A 19,806-nucleotide genomic window follows, 5' to 3' on the forward strand; every position below is an offset into this window, starting at 1 on the left:
TTGCAAATGACATCTAACATTATTTTATGACAATTTCATTAATAAGCTGTGTAACAATGTCAAAAAGTTGATCATCAAAGATATTCTGCGTGTTCTAAAACAAGTACCTAGTACTGTAAAACTGAACCTGACAAATATGCAACATGGTAAAATTTCTAAATTCTGAACCTAAGCCAGTGTCTATTTTGATACAACAAAAGGAGGTACACATCGTCATCATCTCTTTCAGTTGATAATCCTCCTTGCCACTTATCTGACGTTAGAATCAGGCCCCCTGTTAAAAACCACAAAATCAAGGCATTAAAAAAATAGTCCAATTGAACAGCCATAATTATAATAATTAAATTTATGCAAATGCTAACCAGTGGACATTGGTTAAAACTTCAAAACTAATGATCATTCACAGAAAAAATAGCATCTCATTTATCAATGTAATTAAACGCTATGCTTTCCAATATATAATTTCAATGTAAGAACTCTCATCAACAGGACTCTTATATTTAAATAAACAAGATAATTAAACGGAGAAAAAACTACCTTGAGACATGGGGCGAAGAGGGTTGATCTGGTGAAGATCGTTGAGCAGGGACACCGTGAAACCTTTGCTCTTCAAGTGTGCTATTACCAGATCGACTTCCCTCATTTGGTTGTGTTAGTTCAGTGGTGCTCGAGAAACCCATTGGTCCCATAGACCCGAACTCTAGCTGCTCCGCTGGTGAACTATAGCCAGTATTATGATCATAAGGATACAACATAACAAGAGATGGCATTGTTGGTCCATTTGATGATACACCACTAGGGTTCATGCCAGGTATAGAATACATTCCATATGCTACATTTGCGTGACTGTTCTGCGAGGAATTTCCACGGACTGGACCGTTCTGGTGAGGAATGAATGAGTCGTGTCTGTGTGAACTCCATGGCCTCTCAGAACGGTTCTCACTAGTTGCCAACCGCTCCGATTTTGAGATTGGCTTCTCCCCTTGGTTACGATTATGGCCACGCCCGGTTGATCGCAACTTTGAATTTGTATTCCAGTTTCCTTCTCGATCACCATGATGATCGCTTCTATCATAGTTGTAATTTCCCCTTCTGGTATTCGTCGAATGGCGGTCTCGAACAGAAACCTTCTGAAAGAAGTTAAAAAAATGAACATAGATTCTAGAAAAGAGAACACTTCTGTTACACACGAGTAGGAAGGAGAAAGAAAACTGCACAAGTAGGAAAGTTTCAAATTTATCATACCGGATTTGGCAGGTAGGTTCCTGTACCACTTCGATACCGGGGCATATCTTCTACAAAATGTTGGTAAATATGTGTAGGTCTATTTGAAACCGATTGGAGAGGAGGAACGGGAACAAGGCGTGGTCCATAGTTCATGAGCTGGGTGGCAAGATTCATGTTGGCTGAAGGAGGTCTTCCAGGACCATCCCAAGGATATCGACCCTGCAAGTAAACAGGAGGCACCATTACAGGCGAAGGATGCATCATTGAAGGAGGTTGACTCGGACCTTGACATAATCGGCCGAATTGCAAATTTGACCAGTGGCTAGCAAAGTCACTATGAAGAATGTCAGGCTTGTGGTCAGAGGACTCTATACCCGCCCTTCTCATTGAATTTGAAGGGCTTGACACCTCAGAGTGGTTATATCCCTCGGATGAATCGAAATTTAGACCAGAATCGCTGTTCTCGGCCCCTTCTTCCCCAGTGAAGTTGCTTGTTGATGTCTCAGAGGGCTCGGTTGGAAAATTATATAAGGGAAAGGGAAGCATTGTAACAAAGGGCACAGGAGGACCTGTAGGATAAAAAGCAAATGGAACAACTCCAGAATTATCAACAGCTCTATGGCGAGAACCAGGACCTAAAATCACAGGAGCTATGGGTGATTGGGAATCTGATCCACTTGTCTGAGCAGCTTCAAAACCAGATAGTTGATGCCTTTGAACTTGCAAAAACGAACCAGTTGCAGGCTCGGTGCTTCTTTCTAACATATCAGATTGCATAGTCAACAAAGGAGTCCACTCTCTGTTTTCGTCGTCTGCTCGATTGGATGTAGTTTCTGAGACATTTTTACCCTTACCGTGAACAGTTGCAGCCACTAAGGGAGTACTTTTCTTCCCCCTTCTTTCCCTTGTCGATTTTGAGGATTTTGCTGATGATCCATCCCATGAACTTTCGGAAGGGCTCTTACTCCTAAAGGAGCTTGAAGGTGGAGCACTCGGTAACTCAGAATTTGCTATTCTATCATCAAGATAAACCTCATTTCTCCGGCCATCTTGATAGTGAAAATTATCAATATGCTCTTCTCTTGCTGGCCCTCGATTTTCTCTAGTAAACTTCTGGTGATTTCTAGCGGAACTACTAGAGCTGCCTGGACGAGAAGATGGAGCGAAGTTATAACTACCTGAAGTTGACTGTTGTTTATCATCTGGAAGCATTTCAAAATTTCCATTATCGGCTTCAATACCACTAGCAGAACTTCTCTCGTGCTCATGCCAGAAATCATTATCAGCTTCCGCCGCATTCATTTCAACAGAATTGAAATTCTCGTTGCCGGTTTCGGCCAAATCTTGTGGATTTGGGTGCAACCCAAATCCAGGAAAATATGGATGCAATGGTGAAGGGACTAAACCTTGAGGAAATTGCATATTTGTACCCCAAGGAGCCTCAATAAAGGGAATATTAGCCATATTTCTTTGACCATATCCCATTGATGCCAGAATAGAAGGTGGAAATGGAAATGGTAGATGACCAGGAGGTAGATTCATTGGATATTGAGCCTGACCACCGAAACCTTGAGCGGGGGGAGATGCCATCATATTCAAAAGATCTTGCTCTTCCTGATTCATCATCGGCATTCCACCTGCTCCGGCAACAGATGCTAACTCTTCACCCATGACACCAGAGCTTGGTTCTTCATGATTACTAATCGATTCAGCAGCACTGCCAACAGCATGATGAGATGAGTGCCTACCAGATGAGTCATCGACTCTTGCAGCTACATCTGGCTCAAAATTCTTCCTGCGACCATTCTCCAACTTTACAAAGGAATTTTGGCCTTTAATGTTTTCTGTTGTTCTTGTACGCCTTCCTTGGGAAGAAACTTCGCCATACGAGTCGGTCAGCTCCGGGCTAGAACGTGTCCTGGCAAAAAACCTTCCACGAAGATCACTGACAGGGATATTAGTTTTCACATTTCTCTGACTTTTATCAACATAAGCACCTTGAGTAGAAGTAGTTTCCCTTCGAGCTTGATCCAAGTTCCTTGAATTATTTTGGTTTACATAACTCTTTTGACCCTGAGTACGGGAAAATGTAGAAACATCGCTATTTTTAGACGAGTTTTCAGATGGTTCATTACTATGCTGAGACACACCACTATGTGAAAATTGTTCCCTTTCAGCATGAAACTCGTGATTCGAGGTATTATCAATTTTATGATTATTGTTCTGGAGATTCTCAGAACTCTGTGATTGGTCGTGACTAGATAACCTCAAACGCCATAGGTCATTGCTTGGAGCATCAGGCCGTTGCCCACTTCCATGTCTGTCCCAAGTGTTCAAAAAGAACTGATTGACTTCAAGAAACAATTCATCCTTCGGACAATCAAGTAATCTAGCCAACTTTTTAGCCCCAAATGCAAAGGCACTGCGTATCCTGAAGAAATTACCTGGTTCACATGTATCATAAATGCAAAATTAGCCTAATCACAAGATATATCGATGAAAAATAGTTACAGGAAAACTAAATTGTCCACTAAAATAATACAAGATTAGCTGTAGCAGGGTGCATAAAGTTTGCCATACTCAAACATTTGTTTGATTATATAATTTTTTGACAGAAATTGTTTAATTGTATAAGTATTTTGAAAGATGATTTTTTTTCTCTTTCAATTTTCAAATCCCAAACAAACACCAAAACTATCGGAGACTACAAACACACAAGCACCAATCTTCCATATTGTCCAATATCGGAGACTAAAAACATATGTTGAAAGTACATTGCCATAGTCATGTAGGGATACAATGCCGGTTGTCATGTAAATGATAAAAAATGTTCAATATCTGTTGATGAGTTTTATTACTATTCACTATACATCCATTGCATAGGTTTCTTGCAACAGGGGGAAAAAACAAGAAAGAAGGAAAAAGATATGCATGTGTATAAAAGATGATAAACATACACAACCATGTGTCTTTTCAAGTGAAGTTTGAACAAATGCTTTAATTGTAACATTAAAATAGCAACAGGGTCATGCGAAATGAACTCTTTGAAAATTATCAATCCGACAAATAGTGAAACAAGATGTATAAAATAAGCCCAGTTAAATTTTTATTTTATTTTTTTGAGATCAACACACCTTTGCTGACACTGCGGCCAAGGTTATTGTTAACACGCAAAGGATCAATGACATTGAAATGCTTGGAAACAAAGGGTTGCCCCTGGTTTTCTGGACCGCCCGGAAAAACAGCATAAACTGTGCTGCAAGCATCAAGAAATGATTTGTGAAGCAGCAATTCTCCTGCATCTTTTCGAGGAGGTTCAGCTGTAGAAATTGGAAAATGTTAGGCAGCCAAGAAGAAAAACAATCAATACACAGACGGACTTAAATCCATATAGAAAGGGAAAAATCAATTACAATGTAACTAACTACCTGTCACATCCGGGAGTGAACTAATTGGTACTGGACCCCATAGACTTACACAGAAATTATCCCAGTCAAACTTACTAAAGAACTCCAAGAATCGATATAAAACCTACATAAGCAGAGACAGTGTCAGTGTCGTGTCAAATCCATAGTAAAAAACACTAAATTAAAGGAAGTGGTGTCATGTCTGCTACCTCAAGTGGTCCAGCAAAGGAATTGTTGAAAACATGAAATATGTAAAGAACCAAGGTTTCTAATGCATATGTTGAGATAAGTCCATGGTGGGCACCAAGTATACGGCTTTCATAGTAACACCAAGCTTTTATCAATATAATGCTACGCTTGAATAAATGATTATGGTTAATCAGACCATCAACCTACAGCACAGCAAATTCAATTCTTGTAAATCCAAGTAAAAAATAGTATCGTGGTCAAACTTCAAAGAAATGATACATAGGGGGCTTCAGAGATACACCAAATTACCTCCTCAAGAAAACAAAGGGTGCACAACCCTCCTAGCTGGTTAAATGAAATGTCTACTACAATATTCTCAACAAGACATTTTACAAGCTTCACCTGCAAATATGAATGAGAAATATAAAATAATAAATATACAGGTTAAATAGCAAGAATTATAACTGTAGAAACAAATAGCTAGTGCATCAAATCACCAACACGGAGAATTTTATGCATTTTAAATGCATAATCAAATTTAACAACCAGCTTCAAAAATAATATATGAAATCAACAATTAATTGCAGAAAATGTGTTTTTCAAGCTAGCAATTGTTTCACTAGTATTAGATCTTTCACCACAGCGGTGCAACCTAAAATTGCGTTGCTGCTTCACTATAATCAGAAATACTATATCATCGAGCTTCTACAACAATCTGGCATAACAACTTAAAAAGTAATATGACTTGTTAATATAGTTTCACCCACTCCCCCACACACTCATAAGTCATAACAAAAGAAACAACATTCGTAAGAGAAACATAATTTGAACCTTGAATTTATCCATACCATAATATCACTTCATATCCATAATTATCATTTCTTTTAATATAAAAAAATAAATAAATACTAATGTTCCATGACTTTAACCTTCTGTGACAAACAACAGTCTTGAACAACCACCTAAATGCATTCCTTTCATCCTCAAAAAAAAAGCAGTGTTCTAGTGATGAGATAGTATGTATCATTAATGCATTTAGCATGTGCATTAATAAAACCCACCCACCTATCAGATAGGTCAATAATGAGGAGAAAGCAAGCAGAAGGAATGAGTACCGTCGATATTACTCTATATTGACAGCCACATAACAAAAAATTATTCCACTTATTTATGTTTGATGTTAAAGCAGTTTACTCATTAATTTAAGGACCAAGTAAATCACATGTACAATGAAGCATGTGTTTGTGCACGCACAAGCCAACGTAATGAAAGGAAGCAAAACCGTAAATTTGCATTGTACCCTTGAGTCAATAACTAAAGGTAACCCACCAAGTATACTTCCTTGGCATACTATTTTTTTTTTTTTTTTGTGTGTGTGTCTGGGGAGAAGGGTGGGGGGGAATCCTCATCTCAGTTTTGGTTCCTCTCCAACGTTGGATGATTTGGAGGGAAGAGAAAAATGGTTAAAAATCTTGTTACTCGTCATATAATGTTTACCATCACAAGGGTATAATAGTAGTAGTAACTAGTGAACTAGTTTCGTTTTCACTCCTCTCCACCCCTTGTAAACCAAACAAGGAGAGGGTTATTTACCCTCCCATTCCATACATCAAAATCCCTCCTCTCCACTACCCTCCCCTTCACTATATGAAACTTTCATCCTCACTGAATGTGCAATGCCTCACATAAACTCGAGAAGATTCCAAATTTAAGAACAGCAGTGACAGCACTATGAGAAAGCGACTACTCATAATGATTTCAGTGATTAGTCAACACTATAAGAACAGAGACAGAGTTCAACAATTACAAAGATAGTGTCTTGTTAGAAAACATACTTCTGCCTGGATGTATTGAACCTCCTTGACATGAAAATCTGCATTCTCATTCTTCTCTTCGTTCTCCAGTATGTCACGAACCTGATGTGCCCAATTATCCTTCAAAGTTTGATTCTTACAGAATGCTGTTAAATCAATATCTCCATCAGGCAAATAAGTTTTTAGTGGAACCGACCCAAAGGTGAACACCTGCAACTGAAAAACAATCATTCACACAATAATGTGGAATTACAAACGAAAAATAACATCGTAAATCATTGAATCAAAATGGCATGATACAAAATTATTCACTAATCAAAATGGCAGAATAGTGTTATCGTGAGCTAACATCCTTCAACAATGATACAGTGATATATCATCACAAGTTAACAATCTTCAATAATTACACTACCATAGAAAAATTACAAGCTAAAGCAATGCATGACTAAACTAACCAATCAAAATTCTCAAGCAAAAAATAATCCACAATCACCACGTAAAACCCACCTGACAAGGGAAGCACTTAGTGATCAGCCTTTGGACATATTCTGCAACTGCATTTCGGCGCTGCTCAGAGGGTGAATTAGGCTGAATGCAGGCAATCAGCTCTGCAGTTCTTTGTTCAGCCTTCGACCACCGCTCCGAGTCAAGCACCTGTATCACAGAATCAGCTTCATTTGGTAATAAACCATTTGGCAATAGCCCACTTTGTGGCTGTGCCCACTCTTCATGTTCTCCCATGCAAAAAAGCCTTAACTTTTCAACCCTCCTAATTAAACCTACCAACCCAACCTAATACACAACTTCTTGATAATATAAATCCCAATAACCAATGTTGAAATTAAAACCAACTAAAAATTCACACAAAAACTTTGCAACAATAGATTTTCCCCTCAAACTCTTGAAGGGAAAAACAATAACAGTGCATACAACAAACAAACCAAGATACAAAATTATTCCCTATGAACTTCAAAACTATAGATTTCAACTTAATCAAATCTAGGGTATATCAAAAAACAACAAAAACACCTAAAACACAACAATTACAAAGCCTGAAGCAACTAAGAAAAAATCCCCAAAAATAAAAATCAGATTTTTCCCAAAAAGAAGAACAACCCAATAAATCAAAACAATTAAAGAAATTAAAAATAAAGTTGTTTAGTTAAAAAATGAAAAAAAGTTGAAATTATTAATAAAACCCTAACGAAAAAGGGTTAATCCCAACAGAGTTGGAGAGTGAAAGGGGCTAATCAATAACGAAGTGAGGGAATAGAGAAATGCGAAAAAGTGATTATGGGCAATGAATATGAAGGATAAGGAAAAATGGGTTGCGATCAAAATCGGATTTTGGTGAAGAAATTGAGAGAAAAGGGTTCTGCAAAACGAGGGTATGAGAAATAAGTATTAGGGATTGAAGAAATGGGGGTTCGGCGTTATTGGAGAGAAGAGAGTGTTTTTTGTTAATGTTGTTTGCATTTAAGGGGGTTTTTGTATTTGGGATTTGTATAATTTTATTATAATGTAGATAAATTATTGGTATACTTAGGGTAGATTAGATGAGGGTGGTGATAATAATAGTAGAATCTCGTGAGATAGATAGATAGGGAAAATATGAAGCATCCTTGATAAAATAAGAAAAAGAAATGAAATGATATTAGTTTATTAATTCGTTGCATAATTGACATTGCATTTGAAATTGAACTCGGATTTTTGAAGTATTGACTTTGATTTGAGTTTTATGGTTGTAAAAAATTGGTTTGAGATACCAATAAAAACGGTCGATTAGATTATTTGACGAAGATTGATCTTAAAATAGGTAATTTAAAATCACGATGAATATGATTGTATTAAAGAAACAAAGTGTAACTTTTGTCTTATAGTTAATCATTGTGATTCTACTAAGCTCGCATTTAATTCAAACATGCGTAAGTATTTTGCACCACTAACATAGTTGCAAAAAAAAAAAAATCATTTCATTAAATAAAAAATATAATTACCGCATAATTTCCCTTTTTCTATAATAAAAAATATATAATTATTTCAAAAAAAAAGTATTACTTTTCCCACCCTGTAAAATTTCCAAAAAATGTTCTTTTGCAGTCCGGATTACGTAATCCGGATTGCACCAGCACCATGAAAAAAAGGGTGCATCAGCGATCATAATCTCTCATTTCAACAATTTTTAATTTTACTTTTAAAAACAACCAAAAAAAAAGGTCTATTCATGTCAAATAAAATCATAAAAACACAAGGATGAGAGTTAGGAAGATTAATATTGTCCTTAAAATGACTATCAATGTTACAAACATGTTCAGAATTGGTGCTGATGTTGTCTGGATTACGTAATCCGGACTGCATTAGCACCATGAAAAAAAGGGTCTAAATATGGAATTATGGATTTTAAGGGTGGAGTCTCGTAAGAAGTCTCTTCTAAGGGAGTCTTGATCATAAAAACACTAGGATAAAAGCTAGGAAGATTAATATTGTCCTTAAAATGACTATCCATGTTATAAACATGTTCAGAATTGGTGCTGGTGTTGTCCGGATTATGTAATCCGGATTGCATCAGCGCCATGAAAAGAAGGGTGTTTAGGGGTGTTCGGATTCTATAATCCGAAAAAAAATCAAATAGCGCGCCCTATTTTTTGAGATTTTCGAATTTTTTCGGATTACAAAATCCGAATTGGTGAAAAACTCATTTTTTTTCACCCTTTAAGAAAGGAAAACACCATTCCAGATTATGAAATCTGGAAACTCAAGGGGATTTTGGGAAAAAATAGGGTGCGCGAGGAAAGACATAAGGTGGGAAAAGTAAAACTCTTACCCTTTTTCTCTTAATGGATCTGAAACAAATAGTGATGTTGTAAGAAAAGGCCCGTTAGAAAAGCCCATTTCTATTCTTTTTTGTGCTATCAGAAAGAAAAAAATACAATGATCATGGTGCTAGTGTTGGTGACAATAATTTATTGTATTTTTTTTTTCTTCCCAAGAACTGCTATTTTCTACGAAGAATATCCAAAAGAAATTTAAGAATTTAACGTGTTAATGTTTTAAAAAAATGAAAAATTGTTAAGTCTGGATTTAGTGAAGATCGTGACCATGTATTTGTGAAAATGGACGGAAGATAACAAGTCGTGTTTTTCGTGGATTGAATATTTGTAGTTACACGCATTTTCCTTCTTCTTTTTTTTTCCACTGGCTCCTTAAAATGTTGTGCATCCGTTAGCAGAAAGAAAAATGCTATGCATCCTGTAGAAATTTGGAAGAAGCTAAGGTAGGAAGGGGCATTGTCTGCAAATGATAAAGATACTAATTTATATTTGAAAAAAAAATAATGGCACGATTTTAAGTAAATATGATGAAATCATTTTGTACACTCCATCATTTAGGTGCAATGTCAATATTCAAGTCTTAAACACTAATATTAAAAGACTTTAATTTTGGTGTCTCAAATGTCAATGACATATCAAATCATTTTAATTTATGTAAAATTACATAAATGATCCATCTATGGTATAAAATTTGAAGATGAACACTTTAATATCATGTTTTCTTTTCTTCATGTTTGTGAGATATCCCCAGAAGAGTAAGCTGATTTCATGAGAACTTAGTTGATAGTTGAAGGCATCAAATTATATGGGCCTCACTCTCACTTTGTCGATAAAAGTGATAATATTCCAACTTTATGTTCTTTTCAATTTCTCCATAAATAGCTAAAGATAATATTTTGAAAGCTAGGGAAGAATTTAGATGCAATGATTAAACACTAGTGTAATAAAGACCAAAATGATCACAAACCACTAATTATAGGAATTTTTAAGTCAAATAGTTATTCCAATTCATCCAGAATTTGAGAAGAATCATGTTTTTGGTTTCCTTTGATGTACATCATTGAAAATGGTAATGTGGAGTGTGCATTTATATATCAAAACTAAGGACATCAAGTATTTGTTAGTTTGAGTGGAAGAGACATGAATCTCTTGAGCATGTGATTCTGAATTCTGAATGTGCACAAAAAGTATGAATAGATGCACAATGCTGGGTGGAATTAGAGAAAATCACTAATTTCTTAATTCCTACAAATTATACTTGCTTTAGAATAATCATTAAAAAGAACATAAAATTGTTGCTTAAGAATATTTATTTAAGGGGAAGTTAAAGTAATTATCATATGAGCTCATAATCTTTTTTTTAACAAACTAAAATGAGATATATTAACAACTAAATAGGAGTCCCTCCAGCATAAGGTGTACCAGAGAGACTACAAAAAGTTTACAAAATTACAAACCAAACAAAAGCAACATCAACAAATGCTCAAACAAGTATGAGCTCATAATCTTTATCAAGTATGACTATATAAGAGACAATCGAGTCAAAAAAAATTGATGTATTTAGTTTAAATTTAAGGTCAAATGCACCATCTTACTCAAATGTCTCCTTTTTGTTTAACAAATGCGCAAATGTCTCTTATATATATAAGATCGGAGGTAATATTTTTCGGTATATTAAAAAAAACTGGTGGTGGCCTCACGTAAGTGATATTAACAATTAATTAAAAAAATAAACTCATCGGTCTTCAGTTATTACGATTAAACAAAAAATTATATCACATAAAAATTTCTTATCTTTTTCCTTGTCTTGCAATGCCTCAAATATGTTTTTTTTAAGGAGTCGCGAATATGTTAACTCTCTTACAAACCACGACAATATCCTATTATTTAGCCAAGAATCCTAAATAAGATGCAACTAGAAGATTATTAGCATATTAAGTTTAAATTAAAACATGAAATAATCAAATATTGAGCTATTTTAAACATATTTTATGTTTTGACAAAATATGTCCAAGATAGCTCAAGTTTTTTTTTCCTTCTAAATGAAACTCAAATATTTAGCTATCTCGAACATATTTTATGTTTTGACATAATAACTTAGTTGTCCAAAAAACTTGAGTATTGAATAAATTAAAATTTATTGAGGGTTAAATAGAGATTTTACATGTTTGTAGGAAGTCGGGGATTAAGTGTGTGTGTGTGTGGGGGGGGGGGGGGTATACGTGAAACAACCTAATATCACTCGTGCCTTTGAAAAATAGAAAGCTCAAGAAGCATCAATGTACATGTTCAAGACATTGGCCCTAGCAAAAAATACTAGTAACCACAAAAAAAAATGTTTCTATGATGTATTTAATTAAAGTTTTCTTAATATATTATAGGAATTAACATATGTTTTATTTAAAACAGGTAGAAGAAAAAAATTATCAACCCTGTAAGAAAACTGGTTGTGGAACCATAATTTAATAAAGTTTCAGGAGTTGGTTCAAATCTACATTTGTTAGCTAGCAGTAAAAAATTTAAAGAAAAGCAAATAGTTTAAAGTTTTCTTTCTTGAGGAACTAGTATAATACTTGTGTTACAACACAAGGCGTACAGGGAGCCGCACGTTGAAACACATTTGTTTGTAAGTTTCATTTTGATTAATAATAAACTACTAAAAAAGCTAATGCTAATATTAAAAATAAAATTATGTGGATAAAAATTTGAAAATATTACATACCAGATGACAAAGAAAGTAAAAATAGAATAGTTATTAATTGGAATAAACGACAAAAAAAATTAAATCAAACGGCAAATAAAATCATTTGATATTAAAAGTCATATTTTTCCTTCATTCAAATACATTTCTACAACACTTAAATTTCAAAAACATGATATGAAAACATAAAATACTAATGACTCCATAGATGATTCAAATAAATAATAATAATAATAATAATAATAATAATAATAATAATAATAATAATAATAATAATAATAATAATAATAATAATAATAAAATTATCTAAAGAATAATTTTAGACATGGGTCATTTGATATACAAACATATTATAGCAAAGTTAGAGCTGCATAGAAATATATAATAAGAACAATGATATGCATATATTAGACAAGACTGTTCCCATACATTACAAAAACAACTTTATCAAATGTCATTTTCAGGAAGATAAATAACAACGTTACTATAATTGCAAAAAGGACAATTCAAAATAGCAAAAACATTCAAGTTAATCATGGTAAGTGAAATATGAATGTCCATGGTAAGCACCCATTGATTTCATAACTTCAATTTTGTCAACGAAATATTTCAGCCATATGAAAAATTATCTTGATGTTTGCTCTTATCAAAAGATAATTTAGTTTATGTTCCCATCTGAATTAAGTGACCACCATTTATTTATGTTGTACTATGAGATATTGTTATCCTATTATGCTCAGTTTCAATACACAATTATCGTAGTTTTGATTAGTCTGTGTTTCGAGTTGAGTTTGTTTGATTGTTCTGCCCTAAAATTTAAGAATTATTCTTTTGTTGTAGTTATTAAAAAAACAAGACACTCTTTCATTTGTTGTTCGGTTTGTTTAAAGTGTTATATTTTGTTGTTAATGATTGTTTTGTGTTGTGATGTTTTTTTGTATGTTTGATGCTTGATGCTTGATTTTGGTTTTCCCTTAAATTTTGTTTGCAAGTTTTGGGGGAGGGGGAATAACGTCTTTGGGGAGAAAGGAGAAAATAGAAAAATAAATATTACATCTTTTTAAAGAGTGTGTTTGTAGATAACGATATATGAATGTTTATGATCAACAACATTGATTAATTTTGAAAATTACATATATACACACACACACACACACACACACACAACCATATCAAAATTAATTGAACCATTTCAAAAATTCTCGATCCGAACCATTATTTTGATAACAGTTAACTAACCAAAAATTTAAGTTACATGAGTCTGACTGTTCATTTTATTGATAGTGAGTTGAAGCTGCACAAGAAAACTATCAACTTTTGCCAAATCACGGGTCACACCGAAGACATGTCAGGTAAATATGTTGACACATATTTAAGGAATTGGGGGTTGAATGGTAAAATCCTAACGGTAACGGTGGACAATGTCAAGTCAAACGAAGTTATGATTCGATAACTTCATAACATGATGAGTTCGTGGGGAAATCATGTATTTTGACAAGCATAGCTCGAGAGGTATTAGCTATTCTTGCATCTACAGTAACTTCAGAGTCGGCATTTAGCACTGCTGGAATGGTTGTTAATGATTATCGTACTTGTCTAACACCCAAAAAGGTGGAAGCGCTTGTTAGCACGCAAGACTGGTTGAAAGGAAACGCCCTCCACTTGTTTTCAGAAGAGAACCTTAATGAGATCCATAGATTGGAGAAAGGTAAATTTACTGGTATCTATATTGTTACCGTTGTGTACTTGTGTATTTTGATTCATATTTTCAGCTTTGGTTAATATATATCTTTTTTTTTTTAGAGATAACATCTCAAAAATCAGTCCACTTAGATGATGAAAATTGACAACCATCCTCTGAAATCATAAAGGTAACAATTGAGATTAATATTTGTCGTCATGATCTTCATTTGTGATGTTCTTATATTATTGTTGCTTTCATAAATGATTTCTCTCTTATTTGCTTTGTGTTATCTACAATATAAGATGGTCTTAATATAAGCAAAACTACATTAGCACAAAAAAAAAAATTGTAATAAAATTCGGTAGATAATGTCAGGAAACTATGTAAGATAACTGATTTTGTAAGGTCTATCGACATTTTTCAAATGATGCTTTAATTTTTTTGCTGCATTACTGTGTTCAACTATTGTTTTTCCTGGTGGGGTGATTGAGTTTCTGTTTCGTCGTAGAGTACTTCAAGATGAGATTTAGTATGAGCAAATCAATCAAATACATTGAACAAAAGATGGTTAAAATATGGAAAAATGCAGATTGTATGATATCAGTAATACAAAGTATAACAAGAATAGGCTTAATTTAATTATAATAGAAATTTACATGTTTTTGGTGTGTGCTCATTTGATCCCTTGTTGTGTTGCTATCACTTTCTATTTGGGGAGGAACTTCAGTGTATGAATTCTATGTTGTTTATATGATATGATATAGTGTTTCTACTATATTTTAATTAAACTTGCCATTATGCAGTGTTGTTATTATGTTTATGTCATGCTATATTTCAATTTTTTGTTTGCGGGGCTAATAGTATGGTTTTTTGTCTCTCATTTAAGGTGCATTTCTATACAATCAACTTTGGGAAAATAATTTAATAAGATGGAACTTAATTTTGCACTCACTTGTAGAGTGCATTTTATAAGAATTTATTTTCTTTCTAGAACATTCCCTGCCCAATCTGCGTCGGTGTACCCTTCAACATTCAAGTGATTATTCTTATAGAACATCAATCCTTTTCCCGGTGAGGATTTTAAATAGCAAAGTATCTGGTTTACTGCACCCATATGTTCATCACTTGGATTATGCATAAACTGACTCACCACACTTACGACATAGGCAATATTGGGACGAGTATGTGACATATAAATAAGTCTCCCCATATATAATACGTTACATGATCATATCAAAATCATACTCCAATACAATTTTTTTAGTTCCTCTACATTGAAGGATTTTGTATTATGAAGAAAGGAATTGAACCCATGATTGCAACCTACTAATGTTCATGTGTTTTAAGAGGTCAAAGACTAAAAAAATGTTAATGTTCTTTTATGTGTGAAAACTATCACAAAATGTGTCAGTCTCGTTTATCAGGAATCCTAAATTGATATATTTTAATCAATCAACAAGCCTGAATTTATTGACTCTAATCAATCATTATGACATATATGTACGTTTTCTTCGTCGTTCTCGATATCCAGGGCATGACTTCGAATTTGTGATATATCCAATCATCCATCTCAAAAGATGTTGAAGATCTTGTATTCAAGAAATAAAACAATATATGAATGAAGCCTAGTTCCTTATATGATCTAAATTAAGTTCCCAACGTTGCGAGAAACACTACCAACTAATATTGAAACAAACTTCAATTGTATGATTGTAGTTTAACAAGATTCACCACTTCTGTAAAGTAACCTCCCAAACCGATTGAAACTTGAATTGCAGCCATATGCCATTATATTTCCTACAACAGAGATATATAAAACGAAGGAACCTGTATCATACATTTATGTTACAGAGAAACTAGAAGCACTCTAGAATCTCCATTACATTTCAACATTAAGAGGGTCCATATTAGGAGACCTTGTAGGTTTTTGGACTAATGATTTAAACTCAAACGAAAAAACCCGTTAAAGCATATCTTTAAGTACGATCTTTAGTTTTTGCAAACAATCTCCTAACAATCTGATCCCAATTGATATGAATGTCAGCAACTTCTTTCAAGGTTTTTCCTTTTGGACTGATGTTTATTATTATGTGTCCAACCTTTCTTAAAAATTCAAATGGCTTTCAGAACATATGGTCTGAAGACATCACCACAACATACATTTGATGTTCCATCTTGATTTTGTACTCCTTTTCTCATCAGATTCCAAAAACCCACTTGGAATTTTCATTCAGTTGATTTGATAATAGCATTAAAAAATACTCTTTAAGATTTCTTTCTCATAAATGTCATTGTCCTTTATGGTACTTTGGTAGTTGCTTTCTTCTATCAGTTGGTTAATGATTTTGTAAACCTGATTGTAGTGTCCATAAACCTGAATTTCTGAAAGATCATCTTCTTTCTTAATACTTTTTTTTCTTGTAGTACCTGTGTCAATTTTTTTGAAATTTTGACATTCATTCCCTTAAAAAATCACAAGCTCTAAATGTCCCACTAAATTCCAACTCGTGGAATATTCCTAGAAGGTTTTCAACGCCCTTTCAAAAGATCAACAAAGTATAACATCTAATTTATGTGTTGCGGGATGACTTTCTTTCTTCTATAGTGTATGTCCTCTACAGTAGAACATAGTAGAATTTCTATCAACTGCCGTGTATAGCTAAGAAACCACTCCTTGTAATGCTTAATAGATCTGAACAAAAAAAAAGTATATTAACATTCAACGTAGTACATATTAGAACTTGAAAGAAGCTAACTCTAGGATTTAAATTTTAATCCCTACAAAGAAGATGAGTAAGAGTTTTTTGCTCCAAATCTATGTATGAATGAAATATGCTTCCCATAAAAATTTGTTTTCTTTGTTGCATTATGATACGGAGAAGGGATACGACCTATTAAAGACAAACAAGTCATAAATTTACTAATAAAATAAATGAATGGATGTTACTTTAGAAGAGATTCCTAACCCCTTAACTCTCTATGTAAAATGAAGGAAACAAATTGAATTGACTTAATTAAAATTACATTCTAAATCTAAATTAAAAGTGTTCAAAACCTAATTAACCTAAAATATACCTCATTTAAAACCTCCAAGTGGATGCTCTTTTTTTGTCAAACTCGTTGAGATATATAATTCTTAGAATCCTATGATAATCCATATGACGTGTGATAGAACTACACATCATTTATTTCTCAGATGAAATTAACATGATTTAGTAAAATAAAATTTGACAAATTGAATTTAGTAAAATTATTAACACATAGAATAAAATAAACATTTTAATATTTCATATGAATTAAAAGTCTTTTCGTCTTAAAATAAAAAAAATATATAACATATTTCGACAATAAAATCAAAGTAGATATTAATTGTTGAGATGTTTATGCCAGATAGAAAAATGAGTTTTGTTACAAAATTACCATCATCTTTTGTTAATGATGAGAATTTTTTAAATTTAATGACAATCGTATAAATTTACTAATTTAATAACGAGTATGAATTTCTGTGAGTTCGGGAACTTAAAAAATGTTTATTTTATTATATGTGTTAATAATTATACTAAATCCAGTTTGTCAATTTTTTTAATTAAATCTTGTTAGTTTAATATGTATATGTGCATCTATTAATTTATGGGTATTTAAAATATTTTTTTTTTATTCTTTTGTATCCATTAAGATATTCGTCCTGTATCAGTTCGTTGTAAATTTTATATGTGGATACCTTGCATACAAAATCTTGATCGTCCTTAATCATATGCCTAACCCAAATAACGCCGGATAAATACAATGCTGGTTTAGAATAAAAGAAATTAATTGAGTGTTAGAACTTAGAAGTTTATAGTAAGCATTTTGATCTAAGGGCTGGTTAACCTTATATTCAATGGTTCATATTTATTTTTGTCAAAAAAAAAAAAAATGTCTCCTACGGTAGGGGACCTATTTAGGTCACCCACCCGAAACGGAGCCGTAGTTGAATCATATTTCTTGGAAAGACGAACAATGTTTATGTTTTAGCTTGGGATTAAATAAAGTAAAGTAGTAAGTATAGGACACCCTTTAAAGAAGTTAGTTATTTTAGTGGTTGAAAATTTCATTTGGCAATAAAAGAAAAGAACAAATCCACAATTTATTTTTTCTAAGCATTATTTAAACATATTAAAAATATTATTTATAAGAAATTTTTTAGGAGTATTTTATAGTTTTTTTTTGTAAATATGAAAATTTTAATACGGGCCGACCTGTTTAGCTCGCGGCCCGTATAGGGCCGGGCTCGGGTAGTATATTTCAAGCCCATTTTTTAACCGGGTTTTTTGGCCCAGACCGATAATGCCCGAAGCCCGTTAGAGCCGGCCCTAAACCTGTCGGGTAGCCCGTTTTGACAGCTTTAGATACGACCTATCAAAGACAAACAAGTCATAAATTTAGGAATAAAATAAATGAATGGTTGTTACTTTACGGGAGGTTCCCAACCCCCCAACTCTCGTATGTAAAATGAAGGAAACAAATGAATTAACTTAATTAAAAGTTACATTTTAAATCTAAATTTAAAGTGTTTAAAACCTAATTAATCTAAAATATACCTCATTTAAAACCTTCAAGTGACTTTTATTTTTTTTGTCGGACTCTGAGATATATAATTCTTAGAATCCTATAATAATCCATATGATCCATACGATGTGTGATATAGAATCACACATTCGTTTGTTTCTCAGGAAAACTAGACATAAGAGATAAGAGAAAAGTTGGCGTACATTCGTACAATAAATTAAACTGGGTTTTATGAGACCTCAAACTCTTATATATACATACAAGGATATTTTAGTAATTTATTTAATTCATTATCGGGTATGAGTATCCGCGGGCACATGTATCATTAAATCCATATCCGTATCTATAAAATAATGGGTAGTCAAATACCCATTTATTATATCCGTTTAGCTACTCGCTCCGTACACGTGATGGATTTTACCCGCTGATGCCCGCAGATTGGACATTTTTGCCACCTTTACAAACAATGTTTATGTTTTAGCTTGGGATTAAATAAAGTAAAGTAGTAAGTATAGAACATCCTTAAAGAAGTTAGTTATTTTAGTGGTTGAAAATTTCATTTGGCAATAAAAGAAAAGAACAAATCCACAACACTCCAGGAATCTCTAGAAGATTTAACATTGATAGCTAGAGCTAATATGCAGCCTAAAGAGTTCAAAAGATGACCCAAATTTCACGTGCACTATCATGAGAGGGCCATCATGTGTAAAAACAAATTTGCAAAATGAACCTATCAAAATCAAACACCTTGAACTTATATTTTTTTTTTTTTTTTGAAACAGCATATATCATTAAAAGCCCAGCACAAGAAGTACAATAGGCAAGACAATACAAGGAGCCAATACACCAAAACACAGGCGACAAAGGCAAGGAAAAAACGAAAATATCAACTTATATTGACATGACTATTTATCGTTACGTGTTGTAAAATATCAACTTTATGTAGCTATTTGAACAACATACGTATGGTCCAACAATATTTTTTGCAGTTAGGATAAGGATTCGATTTCTTAACGGACACTTTTTTCCTACATTGGTCCCCTATTTAACTTCGTTGAACAAATTATTGGTCTTTCCATGCCATCCTTCTTGTCCTTTTATCTCTAATAGGTCTATAGCAAAATGTAGTTTGTGTTAGTTCACATTAAAAATTAAATATATTATTTATCATGTAAGTATAGCCGGTAGCTGCAAGGACGTTGATATGTGTTTAAACCCAATTTTTTTTCAACATTTTCAACTTCTCCAAACATGGACAAATTCAACTAGGGGAAGGCCATTCGTGATGCCCTTCACTCTCACTCACATATATATTATACACCTGTGATATTGAGATTGATCAATGTCACAATGTCACCAAATATTATGTCACCCAAGTGCTACATGATTATAGTATATAGTTCAC

The 19,806-nt window shown here is 33.3% G+C and overlaps 1 protein-coding gene across 8 annotated transcripts; it reads right to left on the reverse strand.

The window, feature by feature from the left end:
* On the reverse strand, positions 1-8,099 carry LOC146897554 (nucleotidyltransferase). 8 transcript variants are annotated; one of them, XM_085738957.1, is made up of 10 exons: positions 7,145-8,099; positions 6,659-6,847; positions 5,133-5,225; positions 4,844-5,026; positions 4,656-4,758; positions 4,362-4,547; positions 2,082-3,671; positions 1,246-1,796; positions 538-1,127; positions 1-274 (listed from the first exon to the last, which is right to left on the reverse strand). In XM_085738957.1, the coding sequence occupies exons 1-10, from the start codon at positions 7,376-7,378 to the stop codon at positions 250-252; spliced, it is 3,744 nt and encodes a 1,247-aa protein (XP_085595083.1). In that variant the 5' UTR covers positions 7,379-8,099; the 3' UTR covers positions 1-249. The 8 variants fall into 8 exon arrangements, with proteins under 8 accessions (XP_085595083.1, XP_085595082.1, XP_085595081.1 ...); XM_085738956.1 differs by having other exon boundaries at positions 538-1,130; XM_085738955.1 differs by having other exon boundaries at positions 6,659-6,853.
* Positions 8,100-19,806: the final 11,707 nt, after the last annotated feature.

This window comes from Medicago sativa, chromosome 8 (assembly GCF_051527215.1).
Source record: "Medicago sativa cultivar Bolivia chromosome 8, Bolivia_mono, whole genome shotgun sequence".
NCBI classification, from domain to species: Eukaryota; Viridiplantae; Streptophyta; class Magnoliopsida; order Fabales; family Fabaceae; genus Medicago; species Medicago sativa.

What these genes read in the sequence shown, in the direction of transcription:
- LOC146897554 (XM_085738950.1), bottom strand. Translation starts at nt 7,378, where the DNA reads ATGGGAGAACATGAAGAGTGGGCACAGCCACAAAGTGGGCTATTGCCA. An exon ending in TTCAATACATCCAGGCAGAA is followed by an intron (nt 5,226 to 6,658) that starts GTATGTTTTCTA and finishes TCATATTTGCAG; the next exon opens with GTGAAGCTTGTAAAATGTCT. An exon ending in TTCACTCCCGGATGTGACAG is followed by an intron (nt 4,548 to 4,655) that starts GTAGTTAGTTAC and finishes CAATTTCTACAG; the next exon opens with CTGAACCTCCTCGAAAAGAT.